Below are 23821 nucleotides of genomic sequence, written 5' to 3'. Positions count from 1 at the left end.
AGCTAGCGCCTGACACAGAAGCTACCCCTGCGCTCCATCTTGCAATCTGGAGTTATTAGCATCAAGGAACAAAAGCAAACAGCACCAGGGCTTGGGAGGGCTCCGGCTTCTACAAAGGCGGATAAGTGGGCACTGTGTCGGGGATGAAGCTAACACCACCTGGCCTTTTGTGGAGAGACAACTCTTCCTGTGTTTGAAGAGCTCAGACACCGAGAGCCGGAAAGAGCCCCAGGATGCAGGAAACCCAGCCTTTTCGCTGCTGGAAGTTTGCTTTAGCGCTCAACTTAAAAAAACACACACAAAAAACAAAAAAACCCTTCTGTATATTTATTCCTGAAGCAGAGGGAAGACGCTTATGCTCATTCTCTCCAGGGGCAAGAAAAGATAGGCTATTGGGGAGATGCTGTCTTTACCTTAAAGCAATTTTTTTTTTCCTCCTAATGTTAAGTTGGTTGTAATCCTGAGTTGAAAACCTGCCCGATGTTGGTGGGCCTGGGATAAGAATACACATGGAGACCCAGTGGTCAGCCTCCCTTCTCTCCGCTGCCCACACTGCAAAGACCCCTGTGCACTTTGTGGGTGCCCCAGCCTATAGAAGTCCACAGCTCCTGTAGACGGCTTCCCCTTGGCTGTTTCTTGACATGAGAATACACACATCAGTGGACGGCTCTGCTTTTGGGAGAATGGACCCAGGGAGGAGGCCCACGTGGATTTGGGGCAGCTTGCACAAAGGGTTCAGAGTACCTGAGTGTTCTCTACAGGGGGGCTAGTGGCAGGTGTTACTGTTTCCGGAGGCAGGGAGTCCAGCTGGCCCTGTAGACGTCTCAGTTCACGGGGTGGGCTGTGGCTGCAGAATGGCCAGAGCAGACCCCTGTAAAGTGTCCAGGCCTGTGGTCATACTGCACTTGACCCTTCCTTCTACCTGGGCTATGCCTTTTTCTCATTCTTGTGAGATACCCAGTACTCTTATCCCTAATTTATAGCTTGATAGGTTAGATGGTAACTGTCCTGGTTTGTTCTTTTATTCAGAAATAGAGGTTGATTCTTTTCTGACGTGGCACTCTGAGTATGAGAGGTATGAATAAATGACGGAGCCTCTTCACTGGGTCTTAGTTTCCTCATCTGTAAAATGGGATGAATAATGTTCCTACCTGTTAGGGTTGTGGTGAAAATTACATAAGATGTGTATCAAGCACTTAGGACAGCACCCAGCACACAGAGAATCCTCAATGAATGTGAACTTTATTATGATTACTATTGCTCTGTGCCAGGGACATACAGGCATGATCCCATTATAGCCTGAAATTCATCCTCTGACGTGTGACGCTGGACACAGCAATTGACCCAGGAATGGACATGTGACCTAAACCAAATCAATGAGAGTCTTCCCAGGGAATTTTACTAGCATTTACCAGGAAATAGATTCCCAGGTGGTGCCAGTGGTAAAGAACCCACCTGCCAATGCAGGAGACAGAAGAGATGCCATTTCAATTCCTGCGTTGAGAAGATCCCTTGGAGGAAGGCATGACAACCCACTCCAGTATTCTTGCCTGGAGAATCCCCATGGACAGAGGAGGTTGGCGGCTTACAATCCGTGGGATCGCAAAGAGTCAGACATGGCTGAAGTGACTGAGCACGCATGCTCCAGGAAATAGGCTGCTCTCTTTTCTCCAGAATTGCCAAATTCCATCTTTGTTACTATATGGAGATAACTCACCTGATAATAAGGCCAGCATGGAAGAAAACAGTGTTCTTAACAGAGTAAGAGCATTAAAACAGAACCAGAGTCCAGTCCCAGCTCTGTCTTTTTATCCATAGTCATATACCTTAACTTCTCTGAGCCTCAATTTCCTCAAGTGTAATGAAGATACCAATAATATCCATCTCAGTGAGTTGTATCAATTGAGATGATCTAGTCACCATTCAAAGCATATTGCAGAGCACATATTGTAGACCAGATCCTCATTAAACACTTGGGACACAAGCAGTGAATGAAATAGATAATCTAGCTCTCATGAAGCTTGTATCCTAAGGGGGATATAAACAATAAAAACAGACCCATCCAGTGATATCAAATAGTTGTTGTTTTCTGTTGCTAAGTTGTGTCCCAACTCTTTGTGACCCCATGAACTGCAGCCCACCAGGCTTCCCTATCCTTCACTATCTCCCTGAGTTTGCCTAAATTCATGTCCATTGAGTCAGTGATGTCATCCAACCATCTCATCCTCTGTCGTCCCCTTCTCCTCCTGCCTTCAGTCTTTCCCAGCATCAGGGTCTTTTCCAGTGAGTCAGGTCTTTGCATCAGGTGGCCAAAGTATTGGAGCTTCAGCTTCAGCATCAGTCCTTTCAATGAATATTCAGGGATTATTTCCTTTGGGATTGAGTGATTTGATCTCCTTGCAGTCCAAGGGACTCTCAAGAGTCTTCTCCGGCACTCCAGTTCAAAAGCATCAATTCTTTGGCACTCAGCCAGTGATTAGTGCCATAAGAAAAAAAGCAAAACATAAATGGAAGAGGAGGCTTTCTATTGTAGAGAAGGTGGTTAAAGAATATCCTTCTAAGAAGTATCATTTGAACTGATATCTGAAGAAAGTGAGTAAGGCTTAGCCATGTCTGACAAAGACTGTTCAGACAGGCAGAGGAATAACAGATTCAGAGGCTGTAGGCAGGACCTCTTCAATTCATGTCAGTTACTTACGCTGTTTGACAAGAGCACTGAAGCTCAGCCCATGTAAATGGCACCTCCCTTCTCCTGGCTTCCAAGCTCTAGCACTCACACTGACCTTAGTGTGTAGCAGGTGCTTGAGAAATAGTTGGGGGCGGGGGATCTTGATGAAAAGGATCCTGGTCCAGCCTGGGGCCACCTCTGTTTGGGCTGCCATGCTCAAACCAGGGATGGGCGAGGCACAGGAGAGGAAGGATTTGAAAGCCACTGCCTCCCTTCACTCACTCTCTCTGGCATCACAACCAGGGAAGAAATAAATGAGGCGAGGCCCACCTGTACTGAGTGCCCCCACTGGCGCTTACTGCATATTCAACAATAATCTCAGCTACAAGTGCATATGCTCAGCATGATTATTTTAAAGTTCAAAGGAAACACTTTCCTGCAGTTTGGGGAGCTCCGGTTCTTGTAACCAGGTAGAGGAAAGAAAGGACCCTCCATCTGCTGCTGTTGCAGAAAATAGTTCGAGGGTGGGGGGAGCCCTCCCACCTCACCTCTCGTTTGGGCAAGATCATTTCAAGAGCAAAAGTCCAACCAAGATTCCCCCACTTGCTGCTTTTATACCTCCCAACCCCCCAACCCCACTCCCCTGGAGGAGCTTTGGGGAGCATGGGGCAGGCTGCCCAGCCAGGTTCCTGGAGGTGTGGCCCAGCCAAACCTCCTGGGACCCCACCCGGTGAACTCTGCCTTGGGTCTGACCTATTTTCTAGGAGAGAAAATAGAATATAGATTTAAATGCAGTGGTGCTCTGGAAAACTACAGGCCCAGCAGTGTGAGGAAATAAAACAGCAGGAGGGAACCGAGGGGGTGCTGGCACCAGAGAGGATGCCACTTTTCCTAGAGCGAGCTCTTCTGGTTGTCAACTGTCCTCTCTGCAGCCGTTTGCCCCCACTTCTTATCTACCAAAAAAATTGAGACACACACGTTTGCATATATGTATGTTTCCTCTGATCCATCCCGGGGCCCCATGTTGCTCCCTCACACACAGACTCCAGGCTGTGTACCCATAGCAGTGACAGACAGTGGTGCTTTGGTGATGATCACCTTGGAAGTGGGGTGGTCGCAAGGCATGGAATTTGACACCCCAGCTGGGCCCAAGGTCAGCCTTCCTTGCTGTGTGTCCACAGAAAAGTTTGCTTGAAAAATAAAATACCCTTGAAGGTAGTAGTATTGCCCGCTGACACTGACTGAGGGCTTTCTACAGGCCAAGCACTGCTCTGAGCTGCTCATCACAATCCTGGGAGGTAAGAACTATTATCACACCCACTTTACAGATAAGGAACTAGCAGAAAGCTGTAACTGGCACAAAGTCCCTGCCACCCGAAGAGCCTGAGCCTGAACCCCGGTAATCCAGCTGTGGATCCCCTTTTCCCTCTGCTGATTCCTATAACCTGGCCTGAATGGCATGCCTACCCTTGGGTGGGGGTGGGGGTCATCTTTCACCAAACCACAGGGATTAAGGGTGGGAAACGAGGTTTCCCAGAAGACAGTTGGGACTTGTTACCAAAAGAAGGAGGAAAGGATGCTGGATGGACCATATAGCAGATGGATACTGTTGAGGTTCTAATCACCCCCTATTCCCCTCTCTCCCCACCGCCCCTGCCTGCCCAAACCTTTGCTGTTTCATTCTGTTGGTCAGAATCGAATGCAGAAATTCAGGTTGCTCATTGCTTCTTAGAACAGGTGCCAGTGACACGGTGTCTCTCTTTTCTTCAAGTTGGACACATATTCTTAGAGCTGCCTCCAGTGTGGTGTCACAGCCGAGAACTGAGCTTGGACCCTGACCACCCCCTCCCCCCTCCAGCTAAAGAGGTTTTTCTTGGTGGCCTTGTTGCTCCTCTTTTGCAAGAAGGGATGCTGTATTTTTTATGTGCAGGACTAGAAGTGGGCCGTATTAAGGTTTCACAAGGGAAAACAAAAGAAATAACAAAGGAATTTGTTTTGATCCCTGCTTCTTCTCACCTAGAATTTTTGAACTCCCCTTTGACCCACTTCTTGCTGGGGATTGGGAGGGAGGAAAGAGATCCAGGAGGGGAGGGCTGCAGCAAGGTCTTCATTCACAAGCATAAGAGCTGAACCCAAATCACTAAACAAAATATGATTTAATTCCTGTGGTCTCTTGATGTTTCCAGGGAGCCATCTGGTCAACCTTTTTGGGTAATTCTGTCCCTGGTAATTCAAAATGATAACAATCAGCACAGCTAACATTTATGCAGTGTTTGCCTTGTCCTGAGTTAAGTGGTTTACAAGTATTTAATCTCTTTTAATTCTAGTAACACTTATATGAGGGAGGCCGTGTTATCTTCCCATTTTATAACTGAAGAAAACAACTCAGAAGTTCAATGATTGACCCAAGGTCATCGAGTGGGTCAGGATCTGAACTTGGACTATCTGTCTCCGTAATTTAGGATTGTAACTATGGTGCCCAAGTAGGCAATTTAGTGTCGAGTGAACTTTGGGGCTCCAAGATATCCTATCTCCCTTGGGTCTTGGTGTCCTCAGAGAGCATGTTTCTATGAATAACAGTGTTGACCCTTTCACCACCGAACTCTACCACGTTGAAATAGTTTGATACCGTTTAGTGATGGGGTATTCTAGTGACCACTGTTCTGGGCAGTCCGTCAGTCACGGTTAATGACCTTGCTTAGTTATTTATGCAGCATGTTTCCCTTCCCACCTCTTCTATTTTGCCTCTTCCTTCTTGCTGCTACTCCACCCCTAAATCTAAGAACTCACCAGAAAACCTGGAAGGGGGTGTGGCTGAGGAGTGATTCAGAGCTCTCTATAGTTTCATTGGGAATATACAGCCTTCAGGAAATGCAGAGCGTGGGCTGGAGAAATGCCCAGCTGTTGCTGTGGGTTAGGTCAGTGCCTGGATTTTCCTGGGGGCAAAAGCCTTAAAGAACCCGTTGCCCAAAGAACCTGCTGGAATTTAGCAAATCTGATTAGCCACAAGTTAGAGGAACATAGGATAACCTGCGACCCACTCATAGGGTATCTGGGAGTCTTTCACCTCCTTCCCTGTGGCTTCAGGGGCTCACTCGAGCTTGCGTACTGAATTGGAGTCACATGCACCCTGGAGGGACCTGGATTTCAGTTGAATGAAGTCTGGATTGGGTGGGATTCACGGGATCCAGGGCCTCTTCTAGGATCTGTTCCCTGAACTAGCTGTGTGACCTTGGACAAGTCTCTCAACCTCTTTCCTCCTCCGTCTTAACAAAAAAGAATTAAACTAGATAACACCTATGGATGTCCCAGGCCCACCATTGTCAATGATTCTAAGGGGAGTCACCCAGGATGGCCTGGATGGCCAGTGGGTCCCTGAAGTAGCCCCGTTGCTTCTCCTGAGCCGTAGGCTCTCTTACCAGGTCAGGTCTAGGGATTCTATTAACAACAAGGTTTTGGCTGCTCTGGGTTGGGCTTCCCCAGCATAATTCTGTTTTACATTTGAGGGGAGGAGGAGGAGATTGTGTTCATGGAGATGGTGGGTATGAACCCGTTCTTCATTTTTTGAAAGCTCATTGGTTTAATTCAAATGTCAACCTTCCCAGAGCTGGATGTTTATTTGTAGTTGTCAGAAGTGATTTCCAATGGCAATTTCTGTCATTAATGATGGGGTGAAAAGCAAGGAGAAAAATGAAAGGGAGAGGCAGAATTTCAATTTGTGTGGCAAATGACCTACTCACACGCGATCTCATGCACACACACCACTGTCTGTGATGAAGAATGGTCACTGGGAATCCTGGGTCGGGAGGGAATTATAAATGTTTTGTGACCTTGTGTCCTTCAGTCCTGTGAGCTGAACGACGCTGCAACTTGCTCTTAATTCTTTTACCTCTTCTCCTTTGTTCCTTGAGGGAGTGGTTTATCACTATTTTTCTCTCTGTGCAGAAACCTTGCTTGACTTCTCATCCAGTGTTCTGCATCTGGAGGGGAGGAAAACTGCTCGGGTGTGGGTATGCAGAAATCAACCAGAATATTTTAACCAATATTCTTACAGGATCCTGGTCTGCTTGGCTCTCTGGAGCCCTATCTGATTCCCGGAGGATGTCTTTCTGGACAGATGTGAAGTTCAGCTCTCTTGATACATGCATAGTGGAGAGGGAGCGTGGTCCCTCGGCTTGCATGGGTGGTTTTTGGGTGAAGGTAGAGCTGAGTGCTCAGACTCTGAGCATCTCTGGGGTCTTGCATGAACTTGGTAGTCATGCAAGAGCACATTGCATTGTGTGTGTGTGTTGCTAACACTCTTCTTCTTTTTCTCTCTCTTTCTCTCCTCTCTGTTTCCTTCCCTTTGAAAATGCTGCCACAGATGTCAGTCAAGGTCCAGGTGAGTCTTTGTGTTTGCACAGCTGTTGTGGAAATTTCCCCTCTGCCAGATTGCGCATGGTTTGACTCTGAGTGAGACCTTTTTCTAGGGACTCTACACAGAGCAAAAATCTAAATGCATTGCATTTTCATTGATTTAGGTTTATAAGACATGCCTTCAATTGATGAATTTGTATTGGCTTTGAAGAACCATTTTCAAACCAAAGGAATGTGGTTCCCATGCTTATACAATTACTATCTTCTGATTAATATTTCTGGGTGAAGAAAAGAAGTGGAAATTGAGCATTTTTTGAAAATTAAAAAAAAATATATTGTTAGAATATGAATTCTCCAATTTAGTAAGCATTTTTGCCTTGTCTTCAAAAATCTACTTATCTTTAAGCTACTATTTTATAGCTTCAAGTGGTTAAAAGTTGAAAATATGACATACTTAGCATGGAAAATATGATGTGGGTAAAAGGTTTCTTTCTTTATATTCTAAGAAATGACTTTACTTTTCCACAATGGAAAAAGCAATATTTTTTTCTAATGGTTATATAACTAGTACATGTTCACTGTTTAAAAAAAAAGAATGAATGAATGAAAAGTAGAAGAAACAATAATGGTTCTTGTCATTTTCGTCAATGGACAAATGAATATTCATCCAGAGTCCTAATTGTAAGCAATGTGTGTTTATAGACAGATGTATATATACACACAAACATAGACTCATACAAGAGGAACAACAATTTATAGATAAATGGTTATCAGGTGACTTCTGGTGGTTTCCCACTGTCCTAAATGGTATAGAACTTTGTGTTAAGAAGAATAACTCTACCAAATAAGAAGTGGGTATCATCTTTCTTAGGTATTTTCACATATATTTTCTTATTTAATCTTTTTAACATTTAATTCTCATAGCATCAATACAGGAGAAGTATTGTTAAATACATTTTAATGTGAAGGAAATACAGGGCCTGACAGGTTAAGCAGCTTGTCCAAGATCATAGGGCTTGTCAGAGGACTGGAGTTTGAACTTGGGGCTTTCAGACTGCAAAGCCATGCATACTCCATTGGAACACGCGGGGTCTCATCCCTGAATTTCTTCACTTGAAGATCTCGTAAGTATCTCCTAATAGGACTATCATTTATTTTTGCTCAGAGGTAATGTGACTTTATATGTAGCACTCTTTCCAAAGGAATTTATCCTTTATTGATTTTGAATATGTAAAAGATTCACCCAGACTTAAGTGGCGCTTCTGATCATTGATCTCTATGCCATCTTACACAACATAAAAGGATAATATTGTCATCCCTAGCAAATACACAGGGTTTCCCTGCCTCTGTTGTCTTCTGCCTATCACCCACCTTTGAAAACAAGCAGAGTTTGAACCAGAGCACAGGACAGAATTTTCTAGGAAGATATCATTAACTTTATTCTATTTAGTAATATTTTAATTCAGTCACTCACTGAGCTAGTATTTATCAAGATCCTACAATGTACCAGGCGCTGTTCTAGGCACTAGGGATGAAACAGTGAAAAAAACAGAAGATCATCCCTGTCTTCATAGATCTTTTACTATAGATAGAGGAAGACAAGGAACTAAAGGGCTTCCCTGGTAGCTCAGCTGGTAAAGAATCTGCCTGCAATGCAAGAGACCCCAGTTTGATTCCTGGGTCCGGAAGATCCTCTGGAGAAGGGATAGACTGCCCACTCCAGTACTCATGGGCTTCCCTGGTGGGTCAGACGGTCCAGAATCCACATGCAATGAAGGAAACCTGGATTCCATCCCTGGGTTGGGACTATCCCCTGAAGGAGGGCATGGCCACCCACTCCAGTATTCTTGCCTGGAGAATCCCCAGGATTCTCCACAAAGAGTCAGACACGCTGAGTGACTAAGGACAGCATAGCATGGGGAACTAAAAATATGTGTGTGTGTGTTTATGTACATGTATATATATCAGCATATCTATTGTATCAGGTGGTGGGGAATAAGTGCTGTGGAAAAAAAATGAAGCAGGTAAAAATGAAGTTGCTAATTTAAAGAGGGTGGTCCAGGGAGGTTGCTCTGCTAAGCTGATGTTTTCTAGGATACTTCAAATGAGGGAGTAAGCCCAACACCAGAATTTTTTGAGTGCCACTTGGCTGAACCCCTTCTCTTCCTGGTTCACAGCAGAGATGACCCAGGGTCTTCACTTAGACCTGTGTGTCTTAGGTCCTGCATAGCCACTCCCAGATCAGGTAATGCGTGGAGGCCAAACCCCAACCTGCATTTTGCCATGCCTGCACCCAGAGGGCAGCCTCTGACCTGGGGACACCTCTCCCTAATTCTCACAGAAGGTGCCACACTGGCCCTGGTGGGGTGAAACACTGTGGGCCCATAGGCTCCCCCTCCATCTCTCCAAAGGGGCAGAGGTCACCCGTGAGCCTACCTTAGAAATAGCAGCGATCGCTAGCACACCGCTGCACTATCTTAGCCTCATGGCCACTATCTTGTCTTGCTCTCTTGATAACCCTCTGAGGCACATCGCCTGAGCCCCGTTTTTCTGTTGAGGGGGTTGAGGCCAGGAGGTGAAGTCCTGAGCTGAGTCCCCCGGCCAAGTGGGGGATTCCAGCCTAATTCTGACCCTTCTCCATTCTACCCTTGAAGTGTCAAGAGCTGACTGCCAGTTTTGCCTCCTTACTGACCTTTGGCTTTGTGTGTGTGTGGTTTCTGAGCCAGAAGCAAATCGCTGGTCAAGAAACTTCGCTTGCAGCCCTGGAGGTGGCAGGAGGCAGCCTGCACTGCCCGGCTCTGGGAGGTCAGCGGGCCGCCTCCCACCTCTCTGCGCTTCTGGCCAGGCAATCTGGAGCCAGTGGGGCTGCGGCTCTGAAACAAGAGGCCTTTAGTGGTTCTCTGATTTTATTTTTTTTTCCTGCTTCCCCTTAGGAAGACAAATTGGGGATTTTATGAGCTAATGTAACTGTTTACCCAGGGGCCGCTGGAAGACTATAAAGGGACAATTGATTAATTGATTAATTCTACATGATGAGGAGATTGGTTAGAAGTAACCCTCCTGTTAAATACAGCTGGAGAAGGGTCCTGGCACTGCTCCTAAGGTCCGGGAGATGGGCTGTGGACTCAGAGAGAGTGTCCTGGTAGGAGAAGGAGGCAGGCGGTATTCGGATGGACTTCCATATGGGAAAATGCACAGCCCCTCCTCCTAGTCCTTGGGAGGGAGGTTCAAGATAACGAAGTGGCAAGAGGCGCTTGTCGGTGTGCTGACCTGAAGGAGGGGAGGGAGCAGCAGCTCTGATGCCTGCCATGCATTCTTTGGTTGACTCTTCACATTGGCCCCTCCGGCTCGGGGTCTGCACTCCAGGAGAAGACGAGGAGACGCAGAGAGGTCCAGTAACTGCTCACAGTCGCCGGCTGCTAGGACCAATCAGGATCTCAGATCTGTCTGTCTCCAAAGCCTGTGCCTTTTTCTTGAAAAACTCTGGCATTTTCAAGGCAGAGCTGTGTCCATCTTGGGTGTTTTTGCATTCCCAACTCTGCTTGGTGGTGCATGGACCATAGGAGGACCTCAGGAATATTTCTCGAGCAGAAAGTATGGCCACAAGCCCCAGGGGCACTGTGGGTCTGCAGGGTCTCAAGACACGTCAGAGCTCCAAGGGCATCCTATACGAGGACTGCAACTCTCTCACTTTTCAGAGGAGGAGATGGAGGCCCAGGGAGGGTGACATCTCCGAGGGCATGTACCCCATCTGTGGCCCTGAAGGGATTCCTATCAGATGCTGATCCCACGCGCCTGGCTGATAGGGTTTGTCTTTAGACTGCCCTCCCAGCTCTGCCAAACTCTCAGCCCTCTCCCCACTTCCTGTTGTTCTAGAACTCTGCCAGGGGGAGAGGAAGTGCTTTGGAGGCGAGGAAGAAGACCGGGTGGATGGAGGACCTCGGAGGCGGGAAGCAGGGCTGGGGCCTGTGGATGGGAGACCCCTCGAGTCCGCTCCCTCCCTGGGGCAGGTGGGGGGCGCCAGGGGGAGTGGGCTGTTTATAGTGTTTCACTGACAGCACCTCTGCTCCGAAGGGATAATTTCTGTGGCTCAGCCTGCTGATTAGAGCTGGAATTTAAATGAATGACGGTGACCTTGTGGAAGCGCCCTAGTTATTCAGAGGCCTGATGAGGGAAATAGGCCTCATGCCTCGGTCCATCAGAGCCCTGGCAGGTGTGGGAGGAGGGGCCGGGGGGGCCTGGTCAGCTGTGGCCGGAAGCAGCTGACGGCTTGTGCTCAGGCCTCCCTGTGTTTGCTCTTCGTCTCTGCCCCTCCTTGTCTTCCTCCCCGCGTTTAAGTCATCGCACTGCTGCCCTTGGAGAGGGGATCTGCTGACTTGTTCTGAACCCTGCCATGTGTCCAGGGAGCCCCTTATCCAGCCTGAGGGATGCTGTTCGCAGAAGACAGTGCCTGACACAGCTGACTGTGTTTATGGACACAGAGGGTTTGCTCTCAAAGCTGGCTGCTCCTAGAGGGGACCCGACCCATGGACCCAGTAGCATTAGCCTCACCCAGGAGCCTGTTAGAAGGCAGGATCTCAGGCCTCTCCTAGACCTGTACCTTTGACCAAGGCCCCTGGGGTCTGCCTATTAAAGCTGCAGAGACACTGACCTAAAATCCCCAGTATCCTTGGGACCAACAGGGCCATATTTATTAAGGAAAGTGCAGTACTCTTTGCTAAAGCCCTATTCCTGGTCTCATCTGCTGGAGACAGAGCAAATTATCCACTTTCTGGGTTGATAGGAACTAAGAAGAAGAAGATTAGGGAAAGAGAATGGACACTGATCCGCCACGTGGTCTGCACGCATCACTGTTTGGGCCCTTCTCATGTATGTGAGGCAAGATAGCTACCTGCTTTCATATGGCCTTTGAGTTAAGGATGATTTTTCACTTTTTAAATAGTTGAAAGCAACCAGAAGAAGAAGAATTAGTGATGCAAAACTTTTATAAAATTTGAATGCCAGTGTTGACAAAGTTTTTTGGAACATAGGCCCACTTGTTCATTTCTGTATTGTCTGCAGCTGCTTTGCAAAAGCAGAGGGGAGCTGCTATGATGTAGACACAGCTCTCTGAGCTGCAGAGCCTAAAAGATTTACCATCTGGCCCTTTACAGAGGAAGTTTGTCACCTCTGGCTTAGGGGGCATAGTCTTGGAGACAGAGGCAGGTTGACACCCTGCCTCTATTCCAGCAAGCATGGCCTGTTCAGGTAACTTTTCCTTTGTGGACCTTACATTCCTCATCTGTAAAATGGGGACAATAAATACCTATCTCATGGAACTATTGTGAAGATTAAATAAGCTCAAGCAAGTCAAGTCTTTAGAACAGTGCCTGGCACAGAATACGCAATGTATAAATTAGCTACTATTGTAAGTGATCTCACTTGATCCTTTCCACATGTGTTTCCATTTTACAACTGAAAATACTTAGGCTCAGAGAAGTTTAAAAGCAAAATAAAACATTCTTCTGCCTGTGTCTGGGTGCCCCTCTCTGTTCAGAGGCATGCTTCCTCAGCTGTGTTGTTCATTCACTCAGTCGTGTCTGACTCTCTGCGACCCCACGGACTGCAGCACACCAGGCTTCCTGTCCTTCACCATCTCCAGAGTTCACTCAAACTCACGTCCATTGAGTCATGATGCCATCCAACCATCTTGTCCTCTGCTGTAGACCCCTCTAATCTGCTGTCTTCTCATCTCACACTTTCTCACATCCATCCTATTCTTTATGCTTTCAGTAAAGAGGTCCTGCCAGCTTAGATCCCGGCCACCACTGCTTTCAAGTGAGGCCAAGACTCCCAGTAAGAGTGTGGAAAGGGGAATGATGTGTAGAGAGCGTCTGTCATGTGCCAGGCCTCCACCACTTCACAGATGAAGAACGTTGATCTTTAAAACATTGTATCCTTTGCCCCAGGCCAGAAGCAAGTATGGCAGGTATCAGATTTAAATGCAGTCTGGGATCTCTGCTTTGTTGGTCTGATTCTCTTTGCCTCTCTCGCTTTCCCCAGGAGTTGTGTGGCCTTAGTAAATCATTAGCCTCTCTGGGTATCAGGCTTCTTTAAATCAAATGCCCTCTCAGGCTTCTTCCATTCTGAGGATCTGTGATTAGGCCAGCTGACTGAGCCCCCGTGGGGAGAAGAAGGACTCAGGAAAATGCCATCTCTTCCGTTACCAAAGACTGGCGGTTCCCAACTCCAGTGCTACCCAGCATATTTTTTCTTTTCTTTCCTGTTCCTTTGGGCAACAGTCCTGTTTGCTTTTCTCTCTTATTTATTAGGAAAAACATCTGACACTTATCGAGCTTGTATTTTGAGCAGGACACTAAAGTACTAAGTTTTCGTATCTATCGGTTAATTCCTTTAGACGTGCCCAGGATTCTGTTATTAGACCCACTTCACCCAAGAATAAACTGACTCTCAGGAATGCGAGCTCATCAGCCCCATCCAGTAAAAAGTGGTGGAGCAGGATGCAAATGCTGATGTGTCTGGCCCTGGAGGTGTCTCACGCGGAGTTCCACCTAGAGCACTCGCCCCACGAAGGTACACTCCCGTGCCGTATGGTCTCGGCCTCGGACGGTGCCAGCACATCATAGCCGTGGAGTGAATGCTTGCCCAGTGAGGGTGCTCAAGAATCAGCTTTTCGCTTTACCCCATGTCCCTTTGAAAGACAGGCTGCTTGTTATTGGGGCTCACCCTGAGACAGAAGGTAACTCAGCCTCTGTGTTTATTCAGTGCCCATCTCTCGGGCTCGGCTCAGTGGAGGCTGCAGGCTGTGGGAACTCCAGCGCTGCTGTGCGTAATTGGGTTGGAAAGGGGCCCTTGGCTGGGCTGACAGCACTCAGCTCCCAGCCAATTGCCCGGCTGGGGCCCGGGAAGACCCCCTTGGCTCCTGTGGCCGTTCTTGATGAGTAAGTGTGAGTAAGGAGCCGCGTCCCAGCGTGCCTCCAGCTTCGGCTAACTCGAAGAAGCAGATCATGTGGCCCTGGTGCCTCTTTGTAGAGTCTTTTAAAATCGCCTCCTTTACTGTCGTGGCAAGTCAGGCTCACTGGCGTGCTGGCTGTGGACCACTTTGTTTCTCTGTTCCAGAGGGCAGGGTCAGAACTGGAAAAGGCCTGGAAGCGATCCTGTAGTCTCAGTGGGATAGCACTGTCCCTCCCATGGGTGTGGGATGGATATTTGCTGTGCTAGTGATGAGGAGCCATTGGTGGCATTTAGGAGGAAGGGCCAATCAATGCTAAATGTGCTGCAATATATGGGAGAGTCTCACTTGAAGACTGTGCTGCTCAAAATGCCATTGGTGAGACCAAAGAGAAACTATTCTAGACCAGTTCTTGTGTAGGAGAGAAAACAGAGGCCCCAGAACATCTATGTAACTCAGCTGAGTCACCCAGCCTATATTTATGGCAGCCTCGGAGACCCTCTTATTCTGACGACCTGCCTCGAGAAGTCTAGAAAGGACTTGGGCTAAGCTAGTCAGTGTGTCGGGCTGGGCCTCAGGAATTGGCAGCTGAGTGTCGAGGACAGTGGGAGCCCTTGTGGGGTTGCTTAGCTGACCGTGACCATGGGGGCAGGCGGCTGAGGATGCTTGGGCAGGCGGTCTGCTGGAGGTGCCGGCTTCCTGGAGAAGTGGTGTTGGCAAGAGACGGGAGGGTGGAGTGTGGAAGTGACAAGGCCTAGATATGCCAGTCTCCTGAATAGGACAGCAGTGGCTACAAGCTTTCCAGCCCTTCCCGTGTGCCATGAGCTCTGCGACGTGCTCTTCGTATGTGGTTGCGTGTGATTATCACAGTGATCCTAAGATATTTTACATGTGAGCTGCAGATATTTTACAGAAAAGGCACAGAATAGTTAACTTGCTTAGTATCCCAGTTAGCAAGAGACAGGGCTGGGATTTGAATTCAGATTTTGGATTGTTTAGAGCAACGGTAAACATGAAAACCACCCGGGGATTTCCCTGGGGGTCCAGTGGCTAAGACTCTGCACTCTCTGTGCGGAGGGTCCTGGTTCCATCTTTGGTCAGGGAACTGGATCCCTGTAGCTAAGAGTCCACCGGCTGCAATGAAGACCCTGTGCAGTCAAATAAATAATAAAACATTTAAAAGAAAGTCACCTGGAAAGCTAATGAATGCGATCCAGTCTAACTGAAGAAAGACATTTCTCCCAGGTGATCTGATAGGACCAAAGTTTGAAAACCATGTTTTTAAGGAAAGTGAAGGGACTTGAAAGCATCAGTATTAACCACTATTGTATACCTCCCATAAATGAAGGGAAGTGAGGAGGTTTAGGAGATGCAAGGGAGGATGGGATGAATGATCCCCACTTTGCCTGAGTTCCCATGGCACCTTAGATCACGGAGCTAGTAGAATCTGCCTCATAATACCCTATTCAATAGCCAGCTGTTTCTTGTCCCCCACGTGTCCACATTGGCCACTGTGGGCTCTAGAAGGACAGGGAGAGCCATACTCTTGAGAACAGAAACTTATCCGTGCCTGCACCCCCACTACCTGGCATCCTGTATGCGCTCATAAACTTTGCTTTTAGAATCAGCATTTCAGACGTGGAAAGGACCCAGAGTTGCTGAGCTCTCTGTGCACCTGATTTTTGATTCTCTTCCATATGAGATTGTTCAGACCTGAACCCCTGCAGTGACGAGAAACTCATTGCTCCTTTAGCCATTCCGTTCTAACAGCACTGAGTGTTCACAAGCTCTTCTTTATTCTGAGTCACTGTAGCTTTCACCACCTGTATTGCTTCCAGCCTTTGGAGACACTTAGAATAGATCTAATTACACTCCCAGTGTTTGAAGACAGGGCTTTTGTCTTTAAGGATTTTCTTTTCTAAAGGCCAAAACATCTCTAGTTTCTTTGGGCATTCTCATACAAGGGTTTTAAGTTCTTTCATCCAGATCATTGTTCTCTGAAAAATAAGAGTTTTCTTTGCATCCTTGCCCATACCACATACAGGGTCATGGACATGTTGCAACTGGTTCATGTTACATTGCTCCTTCTAGACTTCCTACATCTATTAACGACCTGACTTTTATATAATGACTGTAGTATTAAATCGAACTTAACGTCACTGAGAACTTTTACTGTTTTATGTGTGCTGCTGCTAAGCCATTTCTTTCCCTTTTTTCTATGTGTGCAATTGGTGTATTTGACTTAGACTTGGGGCCATGCTTTGATTTTGTCAAATTCATCCCTGGATTTTTAAAATCCAGCACACCATGGCCTAGTTGGACACAGTTATTTCATTTAACATATCTGAAGTCCTTTCCAGCTTCATGTCACTCTTGAATAAAGAGCTGTTTTAGAGAAGTTTATAACATTTGGAGAGCAAGGACTTTCTCTTCTTTGGGAAGTCTTTTCTAGAAGCCATAATTGCTGATGCTTTAACCCTAGCGGCTTCCTTGGTGGCTTAGATGGTAAAGTGGGAGACCCGGGTTCGATTCCTGGGTCAGGAAGATCCCCTGGAGAAGGAAATGGCAACCTACTCCAATACTCTTGCCTGGAAAATCCCTTGGACAGAGGAGCCTGGTAGGATACAGTCCATGGGGTTGCAAAGAGTCAGACATGACTGAGCAACTTCGCTTTTAACCCTTAGAGTGACACGCTTGATTTTATCTCTCTTCCTTCCATGGTATTCATGAAAAAGAAACCCCAGCCCTCCTCGGTCACTGCCCCCCCGCCCCCAACCCTCCCAGATAGACTAGATTGGGAAGGTGCTGCTGGCATTCTTTCCTCTTTCCTGTGGTGATGCCATACAGATGAGCTGCGGGTGACTCATGGATGCCTCTGAAGAAGTATTTTCTGTTCAGGCCAGGCACCATGCTGTATGAACAAAGTTGGTCTGGAGGCAAATAGTGAGTGAACCAGTACAGTAACATCCTACACAGGGCTTAGTGGTGAGGATGGAAACTGGTGGCATCAGGGAAGGACCGACCCAGAGGCATCTGCACCGGAGAACTAGCAGCAGGTGTTCCTCTGGAAACCATCACCATCGCCAGCCCAACTATCCACTTTGGCCCGAGCATTGTGCAAGGCTTGTGGAAGAGCCGATATCGTGAACATAAAACAGTTGGTCTTCCCAAGTGTCAGCGTCAGTTGACGATTGCTGTTGGGTGATTTGTCGAAGCCTCATTTCATGACTCCCTTTTTGATTAGGGGTGGTGTTCTCTGGATATCTGTTTGAACCATTGAACATTGTCATTTTTGTAGGTCAAAACCAGTCAAATATCAGCAGTTTCATATGGTTCATCTCAGTAAGGATTTGCTTGGCCTCTTCAGAGGTCATCTTGGTTCATAGAAACTCTACGGCTTGGAGTTGGAATAGTTGGTAGTTATCTTCTAAAGCCCCACTGTGACTCTCTTCTATGGCATTCTGGCAGGGGACGCTTCCCCTGTCATTCCCCCCTCATCTTGCTGAATGTGCTTGCTCCTTTAACTTGCATGTGCAACTTTTAAAATGTTTGAAGGCGGCCCTCATGTCCTCATCTAGCTCTTTCCTGTTTGGGCTGTACACAGCTGTTCCTTCAGCCATTCTGCGTGTGATGAGCTTTTGGAACTCCTACCATCTGGTTCTTCTCCCCTGGACCTTCCCACCTCGTTGATGGCTCTCTTGATAATGGCGCTGTTCTCTGAACCCAGACCCTACGTTTGGTAGTCAGTGCTGAGAAGAAGTGGAACTTGGGCCTACTTTTTACTTGTGATCTTTTTGAGGATTCGTGGGGAGTGTGGGAGGTTGTGCTTAAGGGCCACAATTTCTATTTACCCCCTTAAAGTTAAATTTCGCTTTTGTCCGCTCACATCTTTTGGACCCCGATTCTCAAGGCTAACAAATTAGATGTTCCTTTCCACTTTGGTTCCTTACAACATCCAGACAGCATGTCATGGATGTTCTCAGCCAAGTCATTTGTCAAAATGCTAAGCAGATCAAGGCTCTGCTGTAAGCCACTGGATAACCCTAGGTGGGACAAGGAAACTGAAGTCCACGATGAAGGTCACGACCTGTCGCGGGTCGGGGGAATTGCCTGGGGATGGGCTGGTCTGAGACAGGGCTGTGGAAGTGGGTGGAGTTTTCCTTCAGGCCCCGCCTCTTTCCTTTAAGCTTCTTCCTCCTGTCCCCTGTTTCCTCCCTCCTGCCGGGGGTGCTAGACTTCCTCAGCCCGTGGCTGCAAGTCTCCATCCTTCCTTCTCACATGTCCTTGTGCCAGTCCTGTCTCTGAAGAAAGAGCTTAAGCTTGGCTTCCCGATGGCCTCAGGAACAAGGCAGCGCAATGACCCAGGAGCCTGAGTGCAGTTTGTGTTCAGATTTGCATTTTAATGAGGGAAGTGGCTTAATAACCTCCAGAAAGGACCCAGGAGGGGAAGAGCTTCATATTTTAGTAGAAGCTGGGGATGGAGATTGAGGAGAGGGAGAGGGTGGCCAGTTATTTAAAACAGTTACCCTGGGGGCTCTTTCAATCATGCAGTACCAGGATCATAAACGAAGTTGAATTCATGTCCAGTCACTATTTTCTGGTCCTGAATTGTCCAAGATGTGTCTTCTTGCTCCTCCACCAGCACTGTATTAAGACAGGGTAGGCTACCCCATGGACTGCAGCCTACAAGGCTCCTCCGTCCATGGGATTTTCCAGGCAAGAATACTGGAGTGGGTTGCCATTTCCTTCTCCAGAGCTAGTAGTTATCATAGTTATTATCCAGCCTGGAGAATCTATCTGCTGGTTTACCGTCCGCATTTCACTGCTTACTAAGTAGTGGAATTTTGGCTCTAGGTCTTAGCTTCCTTACCTGTAAAATCTACATTACAGCAATGCCTTTCCCACAGAGATGTATTTAATGACATGACACTTAGCATGTCTGGTATATGTTAAACAGTCAGCAAATACTAGCCATTGTTATAATTCTGTCGTTTTACCAAGCTAACTGAATTTCCTCTCTTTTAAAGTGCTTAACATGCTACAATGTGTATTTTTTTCTTTCCCCTTCTCTCTTTTCCAAATTCACGGTCACTCCACAGACACGAGGGTCACTGGGGGCTTCTCTGTTTGTCAAGCCCCACCCCCTGCTACCTTCACCATCTCCTTAGCTCCTCCGGAAACATCGGGTGACTCTTTCCATCACCTTCTGATTTTATGTAATTACTCTTTTTAAAAGTCCTCGTCGCTTCATAAAAATTCAACATTGGCACTTGGCACTTACAGCAATTAGTGACATTTCATTTCTCCACTTCAGTATGGAAAAAGAGATGATATGTGTGGATTTTACAGGGGGAGAAAAGTTATCCTGCAAGTGAATGAGAGAGAAGTCTTGGCAGAGATAACTTGCTTTTTTTCCTTCCCGAATCTTTTCTCCTCCCCCATGAATGACTTCCTCCCTCCCCTGAAATACTTCCTCCAATTACTCAGCCAGAATGAAGGAAGGAAGGAGGATTAAAAACCATCAGAGGGGAGTGGGATATTACAGGTTTGAGGGGGAGACAGTATTAGCTTCAGTGATGGAGACCTTCCACTTCTGGCCTGCCTACCGAACAGTGCATCTTCCTCGCCTGTTCCAGTAAATGGTCTCTATTCTCTATATTAGTCATTTTCATGACAGGCTTCATAATGGCCACAGCTGCTCACAGATGACTTTGCTTTTGTAGCCATTCCATTCTCCCCAGCTGCAACTACCTCCACAGGGATTTTCCCAAAAGATGTAACATAGTTTAGAGGGCCATATGTGTATTTTGCCTATAGTCTACATAGGATTTGCAGTTTGTTGTAAGGCACTTTCAACTTTGTATGTCTTACCTATTGGCAATCTTTTTCTCTTCTTGTTCTTGACCCTATGGACCATGACCCACAGAGGACCCAGACTCCTCTGTCCATGGGCTTCTCCAGGCAAGAACACTGGAGTGGGTTGCCATGCCCTCCTCCCGGGGATCTTCCTGACCCAGGGATCGAACCCGTGTCTCCTGCATTGGCAGGCGAGTTCTTTACCACTCGTGCCACCTGGGAAGCCCGTGAACCACAGATAGATGGGCACAAGAAGGCGAGGTAGACAGCACTAGAAATTGCCATGTCCTTCTCTAGGGAGAAAGAGTGAAAAATATCAGACATCTTCGTGGGATCCAGAATGGTCTCTGAGCCCAGCTAGGTAGCACTTTGACAGAGTGTGACATCTAGCTAGAAGACATTTCCGTTGCTTTCTAATTTTTATAATTATTTTTTTAAAGGCATTTTAGTTCCATAAGAACTCTGTATAGAAAATTCTCAATATTCTGACGGTCAAAGGCTCGTCCTAGCCCACTCCCTGTTTCCTGCCCTCCTTAGATGAAATTTTATGGAGTTGGCTTTCGGAGCTTTATTGAAGATCTGTTGAAATCCAGAACTGATGGTGGGGTTGTTTTGGGAAAACGTGGTGGTCCCCTTTGCTTCCCTGAGCCCCCTGTTCCAGCCCATGTCTTGTCTTTCGGCATCCCTTGAATATCAGGCTCGGATTAAATGCCAAGCTCCAAGTCCAGCTAGGTGCTAGTGCCAGGGCCGGATGTGTGGTCTGAGGGGCTGCGGCTGACCTTCTGTTTCCGAGATTAACAAGAAGCCCCCCTCCTCTTTTTCTCATCAGTCACACACATAACACACAGCTAGCATAGATTGCTTTTCCTTCCTTGCTAATTATATCCTTCTCAGTGAAGCCTTTTTTTTTCCTGAGCATTATTTTTCTGTATCTATATTGGAAAGCCATATAGTCCCTTTTTCTTTTTGAATGTAAAATTTTACTTTAATGTTGGAATATGCACAAAAAAAAAAAAAAAGAAACTCTGGGATACTTTAATAATCCCCATCCCTCCCAGATTAATACTCAGGGCTCTGGCCCCTTTTTATTTGAGGCTTCATTCACTTACATGGGCACAGACCCTTCTCTTCCAAGAAGGGGAGGTGATACACTTTTACATTTGTCCTGACTCTCTTGCAGACCTTACTCCTGTAATGTTAAATGCACCTTAGACTTTTTGCTTCAGTGAGTCTTCTGTTTCTTCAGCTTATCATGCCTAAAACAGAATTCATTATCACCCTCATTCCAGATCCATCTCCCAGCTCCATCCCACCTTCCTGTTTCTGACAGTGCGTCTCTCAGTCTGCCATCCGTTCCTCCCCTGAAGCATCTCATCGGTCACCCAAAGCCTGTTGAATCCTTTTCCCCTTTTCCTTCCTGCTGCCTCGACACTAATTTCAGCCCTCTGCCTATGACAGATCTCTGTGCCTCTGTCTTTTTTCTCTCTAATCCATCCTGTCCACACCATTGCCAATGCAATCTTCCTCAACGTCATTTTCCCTAGGGCATTCTCCTGCCCGTGAGCCCTCTGTGTCTCCCATCAGCTGCAAGATCAAGTCCTTTCTCCCTAACCTGGAAACTCCAGGCCTTCATACAATGGTCCTTAAGATCACCTTTCACTTCTTCCTTCTGTGAACCATTTGTATGTGTTCATTGTTATTTTTACAGCATCTATTGCATACCCACCGTGTGCCTGGCAGTGTCCTAGGTGTTCCGGAAAGGCGACAGGAAAATCCTTACAAAAGCAATTAGTGGTCTTGGGAGCTAGTGGTGTTGCCTGGAATGTCCTTCATCACTCTCAATCCTAAACCACCTACCAAGATGTATTTTAAATCCCACTTCTTCCAGAAACTCTTGCTGCACACCCAGGGCCCTCCTCACAGTCCTTACACATCTTATTGTCTGAACCAATCGTTTGACACTCACCCATCATTCATTCCTCATTCACTCACAAAATACATACTGAGCACCTACTTTGTGTCAGACACTGGGCTTCATGTTGTCTCACAAATCAGTATATTTTTACAGCCTAAAAATAACAACAATAATTCTTATGTAGCCCTTAGCATGTACAGGTGCTGCTTTACATACATTCGCTTATTTAATCCTCAAACCAAGCTTTGGGTTTGGCGTGGTAATTATCCAAATTTTACAGATGGGAAGTCAAGGAACAGAGATGTTTAGCAACTTTCCTGGTGTCACAAACTAGAAAATAACGAAGGTGGGATTCAAATCTGAAGTCCTTGATCTTAACCCCTATCCTTCATCGTCAGGTACCACTATGTGTATATATGTCTATATATGACGTGTACGTGTGTGTAAGTATAAACACACATGCACACACCTTCCCAGTTAGGCTCTAAACTCTTAGAGGTTGGCAGCTACGTACCACACTTGCTTGCATCTCACCACCTTACGCAGTGTTTACACACAGTAGGTACTGGAGTCGTTTGTTTGATTGTCATTTCTTCCATTCACTTGGTGAGGACTTGAGGTCTTTTTACAGCAAGTAGGAGTGTTTGGGAGTGGAGGGAAGGTGAGAAACGGAATTTCATAATAGACCTAGACCCTCTGGAATTCCTGGTTTCCAGTTCTTAACTCTGCAATCTTCGGGTGTAGATTTGTATAAGAGGAGATACTAATGTAAAAGCTCGTGAAAGTGGATTAAAATCTCCTTCTCAAAAAGCAAAATAAAACTCAAACCACGTTATGGTTACTGTTTTCTCCCCCGTCTTGTGCTGTTTCGTTACTCTTGCTTCTGCCTGTTTTGCTTTGTTGCCTACAACACATCAGGATCCCAGAGTTACATTCCTGGCCTAATGTTTCTAGTTCAGATTTTTTATAAGTTGAAAAACATGTACATTTTATTTGAATCACGAGGCTGCAGTTACATATGTAGCTTAATAAAACGTGATAAGTACATATTTAAATTTGAAAAACACAGGTGGTAGATATTTGAGTTTTAAAAGGATTCCTTCTTTTACTGAAGGATCCATTAAATATCCAGTTCCTCTTAGTGCATTTATCACACAGTTTAATTTAACAAAATTTGATTTATATGTCACTCTAAAGGGGTAGCTCGCAAGTTCTAGTGAGCATGAGAATCACTAGTGCAACTTATTTAAAATTCAGATCCTTCCCCAACCCCTCCCCAAGATTCTAACTCATTCAGACTTGGGTGGGGTCCAGGAACGTCACTGGTCACTGTTAGTAAGTACCCCCAGGTGGGTGTTTAATGCAGGTGGTTAGTGAAATGTGCTCTGGGAAACACAGCTTTAAAGAAGCACATGTGGTACATAAATGGGGCTGAACTCCAGGGGCTTCTCCCGAGCTTTGAATACCCTCTCGCTATCAAGTGTCCCATTTCCTCTTCAATTGCAGGTATAAAATATTGGTCCTTTCATTTCAAAAATATCTCCCCCGTGGATACATGTATATGTATGGCTGAATCCCTTTGCTGTCCACTTAAGTCTATTAACATTGTTAATCTGCTCTTCTGCTGCTGCTGCTGCTAAGTCACTTCAGTCGTGTCCGACTCTGTGCGACCCCAAAGACGGCAGCCCACCAGGCTCCCCCGTCCCTGGGATTCTCCAGGCAAGAACACTGGAGTGGGTTGCCATTTCCTTCTCCAGTGCATGAAAGTGAAAAGTGAAAGTGAAGTCACTCAGTCGTGTCCAACTCTTAACGACCCCATGGACTGCAGCCTACCAGGCTCCTCTGTCCATGGGATTTTCCAGACAAGAGTACTGGAGTGGGGTGCCATTGCCTTCTCCATAATCTGCTCTACTTCAATATAATATAAAAGGTTTAAATGGTAAACAAACAACAAAAAAAGTCCCATTTAACAGAATAAAAAACAAATAAAAATATCTCCCCCGGCTTTATTGAGATAATTGGCATACAACATGGTGTAAACTTAACATATGAATTATGTTAATTAGATACACTT

General features: G+C 46.5%; 1 protein-coding gene across 12 annotated transcripts in view; it reads left to right on the top strand.

The window, feature by feature from the left end:
• Positions 1–23821, top strand: part of NRXN3 (neurexin 3) — a 1774776-nt gene that overhangs the window by 105195 nt on the left and 1645760 nt on the right. For all 12 annotated transcript variants that reach the window (XM_043920656.1, XM_043920646.1, XM_043920650.1 and 9 more), the window contains exon 3: positions 7032–7049. In XM_043920656.1, coding sequence (XP_043776591.1) covers positions 7032–7049 — 18 coding nt within the window. The remainder of the gene's footprint in view (positions 1–7031; positions 7050–23821) is intronic.

The sequence above is a fragment of the Cervus elaphus genome, chromosome 12, assembly GCF_910594005.1.
Source record: "Cervus elaphus chromosome 12, mCerEla1.1, whole genome shotgun sequence".
Taxonomy (NCBI): domain Eukaryota; kingdom Metazoa; phylum Chordata; class Mammalia; order Artiodactyla; family Cervidae; genus Cervus; species Cervus elaphus.
This window is presented reverse-complemented; position numbering and strand designations above follow the sequence as displayed.